Here is a 19,536-nt window from a genome sequence, read left to right as displayed (position 1 = left end):
CCATCAGTTAACTGCATCTTTTGGAGATGATGGACAACCTTTGTCTTTCCGTGTTGGTTTAGCTTGATCTTCTACTATATGTCCATTGAGCAACCAGCTCTATCTGCATTTTCCCTCACACTGAGGCCAGCAGCAACGCTAGCAAGCAAAAGTGAAAAAATGCCCCCTTGTTTCTTCCTCATGTTTACATTGAATCATTAGTTGAGACTTGCATCAGTTTCAAAAGCTAAGGATAATTTTTAAAATCTCGATAGCTATTTTTGTTGAGATACTTAAGGATAATCCAGAGGGGATCACAATAAAAACTGCCAGGGATTTCCACAAAATCCTGTTTACAAATTTACTTTTTTTTTTTTTTAATAACCAAAATCCTTCCAATTTGTCTTTGATTATTATTTGACAAAAGTATAATATGAGATTGTAAGGCTGGCATAGGGTCATATTGTTCCCCCGCCCCAAGCCATCAGATAAAGAGATAACACATAGGTGGTATCCTTATCCCCAGATCCTGCAAAGGTTTTGCGGACATAAGTTGTGACATATAAGTGACAACTCTTGCAGTGTTGAAGAAATTCCTCAATATGAATTTCTTACTCCACACATCTTCAAGACTTGACTCTCCTATTTCACCACACGCATTTTCAACTAGTCTGAGGTCATTGCCATGATCCTTGTGGTATTTCTAGCCTGAAGCTCTCGTACTAGCTTCCATTAGCTACTCCTTGCTGATAACCTGTCCTCCACATTCAGAAAATGTCTATAAATATCCTTAGCTATCTTTGAGTGCCAAAAGAATAAAAATGTAGATCTTAAAATGAAATAAAAACACTTATTTTATATATCCAGAATAGCCTGAAGAATTTTGCTCAAAGTATTAAGTTGTTTGAGAACAATTTCAGTAAGAACAGGAACTGTTTCATTTAGTCCAGTACTATTTCTTACTACTGTTTTGTCCTTTTCTGCTATTTACAGCAACTTGCTGTAATGCTGCAACAGATTTATTACCTAATGAGAAAAACACATGAAAATTTCAGTAATCACACAAAATTTCTACAAATGCAGTATAAGAAATAAAGATTTTTAACTGTCACTCAAATACTAGCACTTTTTTACAAATTTACACATTCAACTGGCTAAGAAGAAAAATCAAAACCAAAAAGAGAAATGACAACTTATTTTTACTTAAAGAAAAACTGGCATTTGTACTATCTGATTGCAGATGAAGCCTGTTAAATAACCTATTGCCAAACCCCAGCTTTGTCCGTATACCTAAGTCAGCAAGTCCATCACATGTAGACAGTTACTTCCATCATCTGAGTCTGAGGGAACATTTCAGTTTAACCTAGCTCCCCAGATGGAGAACAGTGCTCTGGCAGGGCGGCTATTAGACAGTAATTGCATAAAAACCCTTGGTCTTGCCAGAGCAGCCCAACTGACCTGCAAGATGACTTCTTCATATCCCTAACTGACAAAACAATGCCAGTAAATGTGGAAGAACACAAAAATCCTATGATACTTCATGACAAAATGTAAAAAAGACAACTGAACTATTCAGTGAGATGAACTAGAGATTTCATGAGCCAGAGCTGCTTTTCAGACAGAGGCCCCATAGACTCTGCCACGATGCATTTACTCTGGTTCGCATTCACCAATTTACCTTGTTGTCAGACCCTAAGTCCTTTCTGCAAAGCTGCTCCAAAGCCAGTCTGCCCATGCCGAAGGCCTGCATTTGCCTCTGTGGAGCTTCGTGAAGTTCCCGCTAGCCCATCTCCCTGGCCACTGGGGTCCCAGTGAGTGGCCATCTAACCCTCCAGCATACTGAAAGCTCTCCCAAACTAGCGTCAGACTTGCCCTGGCTGATGGTTCATTCAATCCCAACAGCCAGGTACTGGCCCCTGAGGTCTTCCTCAGCTGAAAAACAGCTGAAAAACAGCTGCCAGTTAGACTTCAAAGCATTAAGCCCTACTCACCTTGAAGACTACTGTTATCAACCCTATGTGGCTACAAGGAGACTATGAGAGACATGCGAAATTGCCCTTATACCCACAGGTGGGCTACTCATCACGGAAGGTAGTTTGGTAGAAGCAATGGTACAAAGTACCTGTCTTTTATGAAACATTTGAGTAGTTAAATATTTATCCAGAAGGGCTTCCATCTTGAGAGCTACTCAGACCATTGTCCCTATTGTCTCAAGAGAGTACCCTAATCAGCCCGCTATCAACAAGTCTCTTGAGGCAATGATTAGTCTCTAATCCTGTTTAAATTGAGCAACTTCATAGCCAAAAATGCAAAAGAGAGAGAGAATGAAAACAAAAACAAGAGATGGCCTTAGTATTTCCCTCTGAGAACAGAAACCTGAACTCAGGCCCAGCATAGTAACTATGCATTAGGATCACTACCTAAATATATAAACAATATTGGAAGCAATAACTACATCCAAGAGCTGTCCTCAGGGACTTTCTGTCAGCACCAGCAGCAAATCCTAAACTGTGCTGAGGGACAGGCTAATACTATGCTTAGCCAAAATCTTGCACTTCTTGAATGCATGGAATTGTAATACACTTTTTAATTTGCATGTGCAAATGGAAGGGTCTGGTGTTTGTGTGACTTACTATATGAGAGGTAGACTTAGAAATTTTACCTAACGTGAAAATTAGATCAAATTTGTCCAAGTGATGGCTCGTGTGCCAGATATGACCCATGGGATAACTCCATCTGGCCTCCTACCTTTCCTCTGAAGGGTAGTTTGGCCTGCATAAGCTATTTTAGCTGCCAAATCCCTCTTCCAGCTGACAACAAATGCTGAAAGCCCAAATTGCTGCTGCTAAATCAGGGTAAGTGGTGATAGAGCAGGATGAAGACATTGCACCTTCTGTGTGGGCATGATTTGGGGTAGAGGAAATCCACTGCCACCCTGATGTAGCTTTACTCAGTTTATCAGTTTGGACCCTAATTACTCTACCTCCCCCTTTATCTTCACCACTTTTCATTCTGGTTTGTCCATGTCAAAAGGCCCTGCAATATCAGTATTTTCTTAGGAGTGTATTACCCAACACAGTGAGGTCCTGGTTTTAGCGGAGGTCCTTTAGTATTACTGCAGTGCAAATAAATAGAAAGACTGCACTCAAAAACCATTTAACAGATATAGCAGTGACAGATACAGACTTGCATAGCTAATGGTTTTATTTAGTACACTGTGCATCTACTCCAGTATCACTTCAATGGACTCACTGGATCCATGCTGATATGGCCTGTTGCAGTGGAGTCAAATTCAGCACCAGTGTGACACAGCATCATATATTGCTTATCAGTTTTTTTGTGGCAGACTGAATGTGCTTCTGCTGAGACAGTATGTACTAAATAAGACCTTGCTTCCTGGAAGCATTTTTTTTTCAGGTACACATAAGACATTCTCTTATAGGAGGAAGAATCTGTTAAGTAAACAATAACCAAGTACATGAGTGCTAGCCTGGGAAGGCCTGTCTTTCCCTCTTCCTGTCTTTCACAAACCATGTAGGCACAATAAATGAAACAGAAAAAAACTCTCAGCACTACGATATGTCAATATGATTGTTTACCTTCTTTTGCTCTTCTGATGCAAAATATTTCAGGTAAGAGTTGTGGGTTTTTTTCTTTCCAAGTCCAGAAACTTCAGCTACAATTTAAGAAGAATTCCTGGACAGGAATATTCCTGGTACCTTAGTATATTATAATTTCCTAGGGTCTGTGTTTCAATTCAGTAATTGAATATAGTTGTTTCAGGCTGTTTTTCCTATAGACCTGCCAGCCAATGTGAAGGTATCTGACCATGACAGCAAATATTTACGTGACAGTTTTGCAAGCTGGCTGCTTTGCATACACTGTAAAAAGACAAGATAGGGAAAATTTCTTTAAGATGACGGAATACATTAAAGCTATACTCAGCCTTACTTGAAATGCAGTTCCCAGGGAGTTCCTCTCCCATGAATTATACTGAAGATCCTGCTGACTTTATTAGGCTTGAATCATGCCCTAAGGAATCAGAGAGGGCAGTGCCACTGCTAAGAAATCACAGGCTTCTCTTCTAAGTCTACGGCCATTTACACATCTGCCTGGTTTAATGTGCATATTTTAATTTCCATCTCATAAATAGTAAATAACAATTACCACCAACATAACATATAAGCCTACCTTTAGCATTTACATTTTTCTGTGTAAGTCTTATAGTACATTGCATACATACGTATCGAGAGTTATTTCTACCACCGGGTGACTGCAACCAAGTCACCATCCCTCTCTGCAATTTTTCCTATGTGTAAAATTGTAACTACAGCCTGACTTTCTTTTCAACCTGCAAGAAATGCTACAGAAGTTCCAAGTGTTACTACTATATTCAGTAACAGCATTTCCATGAAAGGTGGCAACAAACTAATTTATTAGACACTAAAATCTGTGCCTGCTAAAACTTGGGGTTGGGGTGCTAACAAATAATACTCAGAATACTCCATGATTGTTTAAGACTCTCCTCATGCCAATCCTTAAGCATTTGTGCAATTTTACTTGTGCAAGTAAACCCTCCAAAGGCAAATCAAATGCAAATATTGGCAGGAGCAGACATCTCTGCAGAGGCCTTTCCATGCTGTCCTGGGTTCAGCAGTAGCAGTCATTTTTCTCCTTAGTAGCTGGTGCAGCGCTGTGTTTTTGACTTTCGGCCTGGGAACAGAGCTGATAACACTGATGTTTCGTCTGACCAAGGACTCTGTGACTCTCATGCTCTGCCAGGGAGGAGGGGAAGCCGGGAGGAAGCAGAGGCAGGACACCTGACCCAAACTAGCCAAAGAGGTATTCCATACCACAGCACGTCATGCCCAGGATGTAACTGGCAGTTACCCGGAAGGGCTGGATCACTGTGGGGTAGGGGGTGAGTTATCGGTCGGCAGGTGGTGAGCAGTTGTATTCTCTTGCCTTGTTATTTCCTTTATCATTATTATTATTGGTGGCAGCAGTAGTGATTTGTGTTATACCTTAGTTACTGGACTGTTTTTATCTCAACCCGTGGGAGTTACATTCTTTTCGATTCTCCTTTCGGTCCCTCCGGGAGTAGGGGGAGGGAAAGAAGGGGGGGAGTGAGAGAGAGACTGCGTGGCTGACTTGATGACAGGGCTTAAACCATGACACATGCCACTTACTTTAAGGCACAGTTTTACCAGCAAGGAGCGTTGTCATCCTCTGCTCCTTATCCATCCGGACTGGAGTGGCTGGGCATCCTGGGTGTGACACAGCGAGAAGGTGCTTGCTACACTTGAGCCGTAAAGCTCCATCCTCCTCAATAACATCTCAAACCCAAATCCTTGTGCACTTATGGAAATCCTTCCTTGTACCATATTCTACCTTAATCAAATCCTACATTAGGTACAGCCCGGTCCTGCGGGAGCCCCTACAGCTGTTACTGCAATCAGAGGTTGTAATCGTACCCTGCCCTTCAGGGTTGTGGCTGATCACATCAACCGCCCTACCACAGAGGATGCCAACACCTGCCCTTAGAAAGGACCAGGCCCATCATTTGTACAGATGTGCTACATGAGAGACTACAAGTGAAAACATCTGCCAGTCTTCATTTCGTTGTAGAGGTACCAGGGCAGTGACAGTAGCAAGCTGCAATGCAGGCACAGGTTGGCTGCCTTGCTGGGTGCTTGTCAGGTTCTACTTCCTCCAGGCAAATTGCAAGCGAAGTTTGTCAAAAGCTTTTGAGCACTTTCCAGATTTCAGCTGATTCTCACTCTGACAGTTTTGGTAGATAATTTTTTTCCCACAGTTATCATGCTGGAAAACCTCCCAGCTTTCAAATAGATATTTTAAAATACATTTAATTTTCTCTTGCACAGTGAATTAATTTACTTTAATATCCTGCTTTGTCTACAGGCTGCAGATTGATGAGACAAGTGCTGATTTCTGACGGACCTCTTAGCCAGAAAAGACCTTCATTTTGAAAGCTGTAGCTGAAATTTTAAATGGGCCCACAACTGGAATTCTGTTTTCTGGGTAGACTCCACATGAATACTCTGTCCCATTAGATTAATCGGAATACCATGTCATATAAGATTAGTCCTGACTGACAAACCATGACATTGGGGTAGCCAAAATGCATTACCACTATTCCTTTTCAGGCTCTGTGTTAAGTCAGACCACAATTTAAAACCAGATTGACTCATACATAGTTAGTAAAATAGGAACCTACAGAGGAAATAGAATTTAAAAAAGAAAACACCAGGTTTCTAAAACAATGACATTGAGATATCAAGTGTAGAATTAATAAAAACACACAAAAGTTGGTCATTTTCCTCACTGAAAATATATTGGCTGAGAATCAAAACATAATTTGTATTTAAATTAGATTAAATTGAAAAATTAATAGAGCTGGAAAGGAAGGTGATTATATGCAGCTTGTTTATAACCGTGCGAACACAAATATTTTCATGACGCTTTTAAAATTGAGGTTATAAACAGTCTCCTGTTTCTTAAAAATAAACACTCCCCTTGTATTGCTGGAAGTAAAAACAATTCCAACAGGGCCGCAGTCTGCAAAAAGACTCAAACGTAAAAATGCAGGCCATTGCTCATGGTGGTTTTAGAACACACTGGCAGAACAGACTGAAAAGGACATTATTGTGAAAGAAATTCTTTGAAGATAATAGTTTAAAACTGAACTATTTTTGAATAATTTTTAGACTATATTCTAAAACAAGCTATTTGCTATTAATAGTTCCTGGCAAAACTTGAAAATGACAGACCGTAGGGTGGTGACAACATGTTACCTCCTTTTTGGCTAGTATGATGATCCCTTAAGCCACACACACGGCTCTGATCCCTCTTGCAATACAGGATAGAAAAGGTTTGTTTTGCTCAAGTTTCAAATCTAAAAACTCTCAACTGAAGTGCTTCATATTACACAGCTTTTTATTTAGTTTCCCCACTGCATTTTGCGTGTCCATGCTGGGATAAGCCAGGGTCTTGTCTCTAGCCTATGAAAGACAGGCTGAGATAAGGTGCCTTGCAGGGTCTTGAAATCCTGGCCATTATATAAAATGGTACACCTTCACGTGACCATCCTCCATTAGGAGCTAGACAACACATTTCAGTATATGCAACAGATGCTTGAAAAAAGGGATTTAAGAGTGGACTACTTAACAATAAGCTTCTGATCCTTCCCCTCATCTCAGCAAAGATACTGAAAAAACCTGGGAGAAGTGCAAAGAAGGGCAACAATGATAATCAAATGTTCAGGATCAGATCTAGATGAGGAACAAATGATTACAGCACCACTTCTCAGCCTGGAGAAGAGACGACCTGAGGGAAAGGACAGGCCTACAAAATCAGATATGGCCCAGGGGTAGCAGATAGCGATCAAATGTTTGCTGTCACATCCAACACGATGACAAGGGGGCATAACTTAGAGCAGATAAGCAAATACAAAACAAAGCAAGAGGAAAGTGATGGTTGAGCAATAAACTAACTGAAACTTGCTGTCAAAGTCACAGATGCACGGTTGCGGATGCAAAAAATTTACATGGGTTCAAAAGGAAACTGAACAAATACCTGGAGGAGATATCTCTTGATACTTATTATACAGGCAGAAACCATAACCAGAAAATCCCTAAGCTGAAGATAGCTTGAAGCTGGGAGAGTACTTGGGGAAAGTATCGTAAGTACATACCATATTTACCTTGTTCTTACTCTTGCCTAGACTAGCTGCTTATGGTTTCTCTTGGAGACACAATACGGGATCAGGTGGCCTATTGGTCTAATCTAGTATGGCTCTTCCTATGTTCCTGTTACCACGTTTATTCCCAGCGATGAGCACTTAAGTATTTTTCAGAAACAGGGCTGTTGCATTCTTTTCAGGTGTACACACTGAGAGTGAGAAAGCTGTTTCTAGTTCAGCTTTCAGGGGAGAAAACACTGCATAAAGCACTGGTGCACAGCAGGTCATCCCCCGTTGATGCCAACAAAAAGCTTCCCGAAAGCTGTTTATCAATTCTCAGCTCACATCCTAAGCAGAAGTTCAGAGCTGAGATACCCTACCTGGCCTGGGGTAATCACTGGATGCCAACTGAAACCCACATGGTGAGGCTGAACTGTGAGTTGCACAAGGACCTGCAAAGGCTCAATCCACCTGACATCACATCGAAGCAAATACATTTTTTCCAGGATATATTCAGGTGAAGTAAGCCACTCTGAGGACACCCTAGCATACAGGCAGAGATGAATCCTCTCTGTGTATAGTAAACATGTATGTGCTAGCTGCTTGTTCTTAAAAACACCTCTGAAACAAATAGTCTTGTCCAGGTTGGAGTCTTCAAAATTTCTCCCCCAAAAGCCTGACATATTGGTGGCCCAACAGGCTTCAGGAGGGCAGCAGTGCCACTCCATGAGCTGACACGGGCTGACATCTGCCCCTTGTCCCCAGCCCCACTGTTCTGCACCTGCCAGCTGTGAGGGCAGCAGAGACCCCTTCCAGCCCTGTTTTCTTCTCATTTGTTGTGTTTGTCAGATATCATTATTCTCTTGACAGAAACTGTCTTAGATTGTTGAGCAACGAGTAAAACACTGTGACAAGCTTACAAGCATGGTATGATTTACAGCCCAGCCTTCGGTTTATGTCACTCTGTATGTTAGAAAATGAGTCTACAGGAAAGCAGCATTTCACTTGATTACCTTCCAGCAAAAACCTGCCTTCCTCAGCAATCCGCATGCGACTTCTGGTACCTTCTCACAGCAGTTTAACTGCCCTCTGGTGTCTTTCCTCAAGAAAACAGCCTTTACTTGTACCATCCATCAGCTGGGAGCAGAGTCTCCAGGACAAAATCCACCATCATAAAAGGAGCTCCGGTTCACGGCCGGGCTTAATTCAACCCTGAGATATGGGAAGAACGCAGGAAGCAGAGCCATCCACCTGCACTGACATATCACTCGTGTCACCATGCAGATGGAAGGGCCTTGCCTGAAGTAAAGGGCAACTCTGTCAGCATATCTATTCAAATCCTCTGCCTGAAAAGCTTCTGCCACGTAAATACCAAACCTTTTCGCCAAGGGCTGGATCTGTCGGGCACAATGTCTAGGCTTCTTGCAACTAGGTCTGGCTTTGAAGAGATGATAAAGTCAAAAAGCCTGTGTGTCCTGTCTGAAAATGAGTCTGAAATGTGCAATCTTGTATTAAGTTCACTGCCACATAGTGTGCAGGCTTGGCAAAAAGTACTTGCAATATTGGGTGTTAACTATTAGTCAGCATTTCAGGTCAGAGTCTGCATCTTCCTCCTTGTCTACCATGTTCCCAGCACACTTTCGCATCTTATGAGAATAATTTTGTCATTCCCCCAAGTTATCCAGCAGCTCATACTGAGCTCATTTCCAAACAACAACCTGACATTAGAAATAATGTCCTACCAAAGTCTATCTTTTTAACTGCAAACCATTTTAAAACTATTTTAAATGCACAAATGGAAAACACAGGCTAAGAGCAGAGAGGAAAAGGACTGAAGTAGGGTCTTACCCAGTGATCTTTCCTTGGTTTGGTTTGCCGACCGCACTACAGGAAGACTCGCTCGCGTGCGGCTGCCCCTTGAAAAGGGGGTTGGAGAATCACCTTCAGACATGGCCTCTAAGGAATCGACAGATGCTTCAGAGAGGTGCTCTGTCTGGTCACCCAAATTGGGCTGCGGGCTCTGGGATGGTTTGGGGCTTCTTGTCTGCAAAACAGAGTATTTCATTATTTATCTACTGAAACCATAATATGGGGAGGGCGGAGAACACAAAGGAAGAAGTCCAAACTTCTTAAAAAATGGGTAAGCTGAAGGTCACTTCTGTGTAGGTTATTTAGGAAAACAGTGAGAATTCCTGGGTATTCTGCTACAGTTTTTATGGTTGCACATCCACATTGCAAATCCTGTTGCTAACAAGATCCTAAGGATAAGGCATACGTTGAGGAGACATATGGCAATGTCATTCTTTGCTCAGACAACCATGTCCACACACACACTCTTCTGTTGACAAGTCTACTAAGAAAAATCCTCTGAAGAGACATGGTGGTGTAGTTGTGAGCTATCAATCTCTCTATATTCTGCTGCTCCACCTATGAAAGGTACAGGTCGTGCAGCAAAGCCAAAACAGCCATCCAACATTTCTAACTGAAATCACAAACAGTTATTTTACTTTTTGTTTCACTAGCATAAATCAGAAACGTCTGCCATTCACTGACCAAGTTAACTGTGATTTTTACTGGGTAGTCATACTAGTAAATTGCTAAACACAGTATCTGGAAAAAAACAGCTGTCTCAGGAGGGAAGAGAAATGGTTTCATTCATGCACTTCTACTGACTCTCCATTGTAAGATATCACAGTATCACAGTATCACAGTATGTTAGAGATTGAAAGGGACCTCAAAAGATCATCTAGTCCAATCCCCCTGCCGGAGCAGGAACACCTAGATGAGGTTACACAGGAATGTGTCCAGGCGGGTTTTGAATGTCTCCAGAGAAGGAGACTCCACAACCCCCCTGGGCAGCCTGTTCCAGTGTTCCGTCACCCTCACTGAGAAGAAGTTTCTTCTCAAGTTTAAGTGGAACCTCTTGTGTTCCAGTTTGTACCCATTACCCCTTGTCCTATCATTGTTTGCCACTGAGAAGAGCCTGGCTCCATCCTCGTGACACTCCCCCTTTATATATTTATATACACTAACAAGGTCACCCCTCAGTCTCCTCTTCTCCAAACTATAGAGACCCAGCTCCCTCAGCCTTTCCTCATAAGGGAGATGCTCCACTCCCTTAATCATCTTATGCCTAATAAAAACACACTCAACAGGAGATAAAATGTCCTGAACATTTTTCTTATTAGCTGTAAGTGGCATTCTAAGTGCTTTCTACAAAGACGGGTTCCTTTAAGAAGTATACTCAATACTGTTCAGTGAAACTCCCCAAACCACATCTTACTGTTACTTTGGAAGAATAATTTTCCAGTCTCTCAAGGAAACTCTGTATCACAACAAACTGGGACAGACACTGTACAAGTAGAAATTCAAAGCAAAACAAGCGTGCTGTGTCCCAAAACCAATATGTGAATGTTATAAAGGCCTATAATCAGCACTAGGCACAAGATATCATAAACCATACATACTTTCCTCTTCCCTATCATTTAAGGTCAGATGCTAGTATGTTAAAAATCCCCTGTATTGAAATAAACTTCAAGCTCTAGGTTTGAGGATGCTGTCAAGATCCAGAAAAGATTTAGCTTCTTTCTGGAAAGCCAAGATGACTTATCTTGCTGACATCTGGTAGCTTCAGTGGTTTTTCAACTGAAATGAGATGAGCTCATTTCAGCAATAGCATTCACTACACAATATTCCCTATGTGACCTTGAATGTATGAAGAACTTTAACTTTTATTAGATTTTAATTAGCTGGCTGTAGAGGCCTGTTGTTGTCAAGTTGTGCTGCTGGGCACAAACTACAATAAATTAGAAATACCTCACAAGAAAACTAAATCCTCCAGAACTTTTCACCTTTGAAATGCTTGTTTTAAAATACTAGGTATTATCCAATGTCCCACAGTGAAATTGTTCAAGAGCATTGAATTTTTGCAGGACTTAAAGCTAACAACATTTATTCTCAGCAAACTAAAGTATGCTTTGAAGTGCCTTAGACACTAGTCAGCACTAGTCTGCAGGTTGTAAATACAGAGACCTGTAAATAAAGGGACCAGGTCAGCACTAGTCTGCAGGTTGTAAATACAGGGACTTGTGCCTGAAAACTTACAGAGGTGACAAGTGACCTGCAAACACAGAGAAAGAATTTGAGTAGTCAGCACTTCTTGATGCAACTTCTCAAAATGGTGAGGGAAACATCAGTGCTGAAGTATTTTATTTACACAGGCTTATAATAGAAGTATTACCAAGCCATTACTTTGTATTTCCTCGTACTGATTAATAACTTACCTGTATGTATCCATTAATAGGGAGCTAGATGGCACACAATTCTCGCTTTATAGAAAACCATAATTAAACCCAAAAGAAAATGCAAAAAAAGGCAACTAAATCAACCCTCAAAAGGTCTTTAACTTCAGGGTTTGCTGAGAAGTGTACTGCTTTTGTTTCTGTAAGAAAAAACTATTCGATATATGAATCAAGCTTATTTTGCTTTGCTTTTGCTTATTTTTGTTTCTGTCATTGGAATCCCCAGATGTCATTTAAAACATGCAGTTGCATGTATATGGTTTACCAACATATATGAACAGCTGCACACTTAATGCAGTAAGGGGATGCTTCATTACCAGAAGCAATGGACACAGCTTTAACTGTGCAGTTGCCCAGTGTGTCCTGTCAATGCACGGATGCAGCCAACCTCAGCAACATTGTGTTTCTTTGGCTGTCCCTGCGGCAATTTCTTAGGACCTAACACACAGCATCTCAGGTCCCCTGGATGATACTGCTGTAATTACTGTGACTAAATGTATTGGGTCTGGCTGAGATGGAGTTAGTTTTCCCCACAGCAGCCTCCATAGTGCCTTGCTTTGTATTGGTTGCTAGAAAGATGTTGATAACCCACCAGTGTTCCACCATTACCCCCTCACCAGTAGGCTGGGGGTGGAAAAGATCTTGGGAGGGGACATAGCCAGGACAACTGACCCAAGCTGATGAAAGGGATATTCCATACCCTATGATGTCTGCTCAGGAATGAAAGCTAAGGTGGGGCGGTTTTTGATATTATGTTTGTCTTCTGGAGTAACTGCTATGCATACTGAAGCCCTATTTCCTGGGAAGTGTCTGGGCATCACCTGCTGATGGGAAATAGACCATAAATATTTTGTTTTCCTTTGCTTTGGCACATGGACTGCTTTTGCTTCATTAAACTGCCTTTGTCTTCATCCACAAGATTTTTCTATTGTATTTTCTAATCCTCACTGTTCTGCTGAGGAGAGTGATAGAGAGGCTTGGTGGGTAACTGGTGTCCTGCCAAGGTCATCCCACCACACTAAAGAAGACCACTTCTGGCAGCCTTCATTCCTTACCCCAAAAGCTGCAGCCCCAAAGGGCATACCGGAGCTGTCTGTGGCAAGACAGAGGCACATCATGGATTCTGCTTAGACATGAACACCAGCCCTCCTCTTGCCATACACCAGTGCAAATCCATAGTGGTTTCACTCTAGGAAGTGGACTAATACACACGTAAAACCAAGGCAAACTATTAATGAGGTCCACCATATATATATACAACTGTTCATGAAAGGCTTCAAGCTATTTGTCATGCTCAACTCCTCTAAACTTTGCATTTCAGGAGTAATATTGTATTTGGAACAGATTCTAAAAAAATCCTCAACCACAGCACCAGTGGCTATTCCAGTAACTGACAGATATTAACACATTTTGATAGGAAAGAATTTTTATTATGGGCAGTGAGCAGTAGGCTTGATGCTACTCAATAATCAGGTGGATTCCTAGGCAGCACTTCTTGTGAAAACCAGCCCATGAAGGGAGGAGAGGACACACAACATTTGTGGAGCTATAACCTACAAGGACTTGTAAAGATAACTGACAAAAGCAGGGCCAAAACCTTCACTATTATCCAACCCTTGTAATAATTATTCAGCATGTGGATTCCAACACCAAATAAGATAAATAAGACAGAAAGCAAATAAATACTTAATAAGTCATGCTGTATGTATTTTTCCATAGAATGTTCACAAACATATGCAAAAAAATATTCAAAAGCTTAAAATAATATTTCAGGAAGTGTCCCTTTAAGTACTTTTCAGGAACTAGCACACAGTAGAAGCAGTTACAAAATAAAAGTTCACCATATAGCCCATGTATCAGCACTCATCAGAACCCAATGAGAGTTACAGCGTAAACTGCTGCTACAAGAGTCAGGATTGCATAAATTAAAGGAAAGCAATGAACAGGACATGACTGTGCCTGGGTGACTGCCCTTCTAATGAATCTGCTAGCAAAGGGCAAAACCCATAATACCTAGTAGGGAAGAAACCTCAAGACATGCGCACTAAGGAGTATCACTATCCAAAATTAAAACATTTGTAAATAGATATGTGACACAGGCACACAAAGCCAAGGAAATACCAGCACTTTCCAAGCCACACCTCTGAGATAAATGCCAGTAAACAGAAGGTTCAGAACTAGGCAGCAGGACTCTCTCTTTTCCCCTGTGCCAGTACTAGTCAACTTCCAACAGCACGATTTCCTCAGTCAGCCATGGACTTTTCCTCTCCCATAGGCTAGGAGACATCCCCTTGCATGTTTTCTTTGTGCAACAGGCTTATTTTTCAGCCAGCTGAATAGATCTGAACTCCTTTAAGGGCTTCTCTGATAAAAGATCTTGCCTATGGGTAAGTAGCTAAGCAGAAATTAAAGGCCAAAATAAGGATGATCAGTTCTGGTGAAAACTTACATATAAGTACATAGTGTTTTGACATTACTATTTTATTTAGGATATACCATTTTATTTACAAGGATAACGATTCTTGTAATTTTTCAGGGTATATAAATATAACAAATCAAGGTAGCCATTATAGAAGATCCAGAGTTTCTCAACAACCCTTGGGATTTGAACAAGAATTAAAACTGTGGTTAATCATGCCTCATGACTGACGTCTGTCTATCAGTCTGTCAAAGTATGCATTTTTAATATATTTACTTTATTTCTTTCACTGACTCATTAAAAAACAATTAACAAGGTTTGCGCTGGCTCACATTTCAAGGTCCCTCTGGATGACATCCCTTCCCTCCAGTGCATTGACCACACAACACAGCTCGGTGTCATCAGCAAACTTGCTGAGGGTGCGCTCAATCCCTCAATACCAACAAAGATGTTAAATGGTACCAGCCCCAGTACTGACTGCTAAGGAACACCACTTATCCCTCATCTCCGCTTGCATATTGAGCTGTGGACCACAACTCTTTCAGTGTGACCATCCAGCCAATTCCTTATGCCCCAAGTGGCCCATCCATCAAATCCCTGCTAATCTTCTCTCTCTTTTGCTCTACCCGGTTTCATAGCTCTGCTCTTCATAACATCCTTCTATGCTCATTTCCAATTATTTTCCATACTAATCTATGTAACTGAAACCTTTTTTTCCTTCTTTTCCTTTTTAAAAATCTCTCCTGCTAATTTGCTTCACACATTTTCATAGACAAAAAAGAGCTAGAAAAAAATCCCATGACCTGAAGAAGGATTTAATTTCATCTCTTAATCAATTCACACTTTTTATTCCCTGTCTGCAGGAACTGCCTTTGCCTTTATCTTGACAGAAGCTTATCTCTTCAGGAGTAGAATCTTATCATACATCTTCGAAGTTGCTAGCACTGCTGGCAGTGTACAACTGGTAAACAAGATCATCAAAAAATAAGAGTGCCAGTAAAATAACCCTTTCCAATCATGTGCTCTGAATAATATGCTTAGCATAGGAGAAAAAACAAAACCAAAACAAACCACCTTTTGAGAATCTTCTTGACATTTCAAATATAGAAGAAAAAATTAAAGAGAAGTGGAAACCTGCTTTTCTTGGCCTTCAAAGTAAACTATCTGTCCTGTGACTTGTGCTGAAGACGGCTTCAGGATATATGACAGACTGCAAATACGCACATGAACAGGCTGGTTTTAATGTATAATGAGTTTATTAATTCTGATACTTTGTCACACACAAGCTCTTATTACTGCAACAACGATGTTGTTTCCTCACATTTGTGTCAGATCCAAATTCTGGTTCTTTGAAGGAAGGATCTGCTTTCCCACAGGTTTTCCAAAGAGTCTTTGGGGTCCCATATTAACACAGCTACAGGGTCTTACTTTGTCTGGACATGCTATTAGTGACATATTGCTGCCACATTTTCTTACTTTCAAGCATTTATTGTAACAATGTTTTATTGTAACAAGCATTTTCTCAGAAAAGAGAAATATGCCTGTATAAAATAAAGTTCATATTACATCTGTGCAATGGATGCATTTCGATACTCTCTCCCACTGCGGGAACTGGAGGTGGGCAGATGATTCAGCAGCTGAATGCAACATAAAACCACCTTTCACAACAAGCTCACTTTTCACCACTAGGAGATGCAAAAATCTATGGCATCTTCATTTCAGACACCATCAGTTGGAAATGGTACCATGCCAGGAGCAGGCGCATGCCACCTTCTGTACTCTCAAGAGCTGAAGAGAGCAACTGCCCACTCAACAACATGCACACTCTGTAGGAGTTAGTTACATAGGAGTTATACTATTCCTGGTGTGGGCTCATAGGCTAGCGATGTCTGGCTTTTTTTCCTGTATTTCAAACATGTTTCACTGTTTTCTGTTGAATCAATGACAACACGTTACAAAGCTAGTCCTTGCTCACAAGTACACTCAGTTTGGTGGCAATATTAATTTCTACAGTATGAATGGGTGGAAGTCTTTCATCCTTGATAATGAGAGACACAGTGCCTGAGCCACAGCTGTCCACCATCCATAGCGCTTGGTGGGCAGCCAAGGTACCCCACTTGCCTGCAGCCTTTCTGACTCTGAGGCACAGACTGCATTGGATGCTGCCCAAGCTCTCTCTTGGCTGCGGCGCTACCAGCCTCCTCCTGCTGCTGGTGGACCTGAGGAAAGTCTGAGCTCACCATACTCACCACAGGAGTAATGCAAGCAGAGCACAAATCCCAGAGCCTTCCCCAGGCCACCTGCAGCACAGTAATTAAGCAAAGCATTGAAGTCAGTGTACATGAACCTGAGGTACAGCCTCAGAGCAGATCTCTTCTTGCTCTGAGGAAGGAAGGAAACATACCCTGAAGAATTTTCCCAAGGAAGGTAAAAGAAAGCCTTCCCCTTCCCCTTCCCCTTCCCTGAGAGGGTGAACGAGAAGGAGGGGAAGATAACTCAACCAGTAGCACCAGCTGCTACAGGAAGGCGCTGCATTAAAACCTGGTAGTGCTCAGGCACAGCTATGCATTACCAGAGCCCATCGCTATGGCGGCGTTAAGATGCAATGATGAGTGGTTATTTTACTCAATTCTATGAATTTATCCAAAAGCAAAACTCCTCTCTGCTCATGACAGGATTTTTATCACTACCCTTCATATTCGCTGATGCCGATCCCAGTTTCTTTCACCTAGTGGAAAAAACATGTCTAATGATGTGTCAGAATTTATCTGCCGTATTTTTAGGTTGGAATGATAGTCAAATCATCCTAAAAATCTGCAAGTTTTCCCAGGAGCCCTGCTAGCTCCTGTCGGTGGCCAGCTGCAAGCTCCCAGCTGTGGCAAGCCGCCAAAACCCATTTCTTTTAATCCTGAGTGCTGTGAATCACCAAGCAGGACATCCACGGGCTGCCGACTCCTGCTCACCCTTCGCAGGACTCACTCTCCAGCAGTGTGATCCCCAGAGTTAGCAGAAAAAGTTTTTCATGAATCTCTGTTATAAACGACTGACATGAAGCAACATTTTCTAACTCTAGTTTCTAACTGCAAGCACCTAGATAAACTGTTTTTCAGGAAAGCTGTGTGTTTACAGGAAAGATATTCATTAGAAGCAATAAAAGCTGTAGGTGCTCAGCAGTTATACTGCTGGATCTCTTATTCAGACGTTAAATTGCAGGAACTTGCATTTGAAAATGTTGCCCTAAGGAACTCAGCAGCCTGTCCAAGAGCAGCTTAATTGGTCCAGGCAAGTCCAGACTGAAATATGCAACATGCTGTGGCATCGCTTTGGAATACATGAAGTATCAGAAAAACCCAAGCCGTCCAAGTTAAAGTGTAAAAATATTTCTCAGCATGTTTCTGTCCAAATCCAAGGTTTTCTCTTTCTAAAAATGCCAGCCTTGGATTTTAGAGTAGAAACTGAAGTAAAACAAAAGACAAAACTAATAGTCACCACTGGTAAAAAGCGAAAATCACACTTGAATGAAGGAAACCTTTAATTCTAAAATAAAAACATACAACTGTCTGCTTTATTCTAATGCCTTGTGATATGAAGTATTTATTTGAATGTGATAGCCAAATTTAAAAAATGACGGATCACCTCCCTATGTTTGCACACAAATGCTTCTATGGCTCCATCAATTTTGATCACAGCAAAATTTGTTCTTTCACAGTCTCTGTCACATCCTTGCATCATAGGTTCAGTTTATTATTACTTTGGTTAAATAAGTTATCCATAAAATCCAGCCTGGACATCAACATTTGTCTTAATTAAAATCTTACGGCAGTTTCAGTTAGAAGCTATTTCTCTTTTCCCTCTTAAAAATCCTACTGTGAAGCATTCATGAGCCAGTATGACCCCTTGTTCCATCCGGGAGATGGCTGCGTTTCATCAGCAGCGGGTGAGGTAACTCCTACCTACAACAATCCCCCAAACCATCATGAGAACTCTGAAGATTAAAAGGGATGATTTAAACAAAAACCATCATTATGCTGATTAAAGGGGAAAGATCTTTACATGCTTAAAACCACATGCAAAAAAGAGGGGGAGGGGGAAATAAATATAAGTGTATATATATATATACCAGATGCCTAAATGTACCTAGGGGATAGTGTGTTCAGATTCAAAAAAACGATTATCTACCCATGCCTGTTCTCCCACACATGTCCCTAAGGAAAATAGGAGGAGTCTGTTTTTGTGGTGTCTGTTTCCCAAAGCAAAGGAAGGCGATGCAGCAGTCCTGGAAAAACCTGTTTTTCTGTTTCTACAAGCTAAGAAGGAGCTTACATACTAGAAGGAGTTAACATGCTACTTTAAAAATAACCGAAAGAAACCAAATTGCCATCAACACGGAGAAGGCTGGTGAGTGGGAGAGGGGACTGCGGGGCAGGGTGTGTGCTGCCCTCGTTGAGGGCCAGCCCTGGCAGCCACCAGCAAGAACAAACACCCGGGATAAGCAAGCGGGAGGCAGAGCTGCCGCCGGGAGCAGCACACCCACACCGGTGACTTATTTTTAGCCTCTACCCATGGAAGTAAACGTGTGACGAACCACTTATCAGAGCTTACTGCTCTGGCACCCAGGGAGAGTTTGGTGGCTGCTGCATGAGAGGTGCTGGAGAAGAGAGGAGCTTCCCCTGCTCTTCTCTTCCAACTCATCACCATGGCCTTTTCTTTTTTCCTCCCTCTAGGCCATCTCCTTGGCAAAGGAGGGAAAAGCTTCTTTGCTCTTCCCTTGCTGCTCTCCACACCTCTGCCTCTCCCTGTGGTCGGCATGTTTATTGGCCTACTTAAATCCTGGAAGTGGAAACAAAACAAGTTGGGAAGCGACAAATCAGATGCAAATAAGCCACTGTGCACTCTGCATGCTCCAAGACCTCATTCAGTGCTCACAGCACATATTACCGGAGTGCTTTCGTGATTGCACTTTTGACTGCAGTAGAAACCATGAAGAGGCACCTTTTAAGTATGTATCTAAAAGGCATGTGCACATGCACTGTCTGAGAGGGCAAAAAAAAGTAGCTGTAGTAGACATCCATTCCATATGGCGTTATAGAAATGGAAGAGGAGCTCAACAGGAAGAAATGCGAGATACAGGTGCA

At 41.7% G+C, this 19,536-nt stretch overlaps 1 protein-coding gene across 1 annotated transcript in view; it reads right to left on the bottom strand.

Moving 5' to 3' along the window:
- The window catches only part of KIAA1217, a gene marked incomplete at both ends in the record, with an annotated part of 184,618 nt that overhangs the window by 86,844 nt on the left and 78,238 nt on the right, over positions 1–19,536 (bottom strand). Inside the window, one exon of the mRNA XM_080639653.1 lies at positions 9,530–9,725. Within this exon, the coding sequence (XP_080495779.1) occupies positions 9,530–9,725 (196 nt within the window). The remainder of the gene's footprint in view (positions 1–9,529; positions 9,726–19,536) is intronic.

This window comes from Psittacula echo (assembly GCF_963264785.1).
Source record: "Psittacula echo genome assembly, chromosome: 2".
NCBI lineage: Eukaryota > Metazoa > Chordata > Aves > Psittaciformes > Psittacidae > Psittacula > Psittacula echo.
This window is presented reverse-complemented; position numbering and strand designations above follow the sequence as displayed.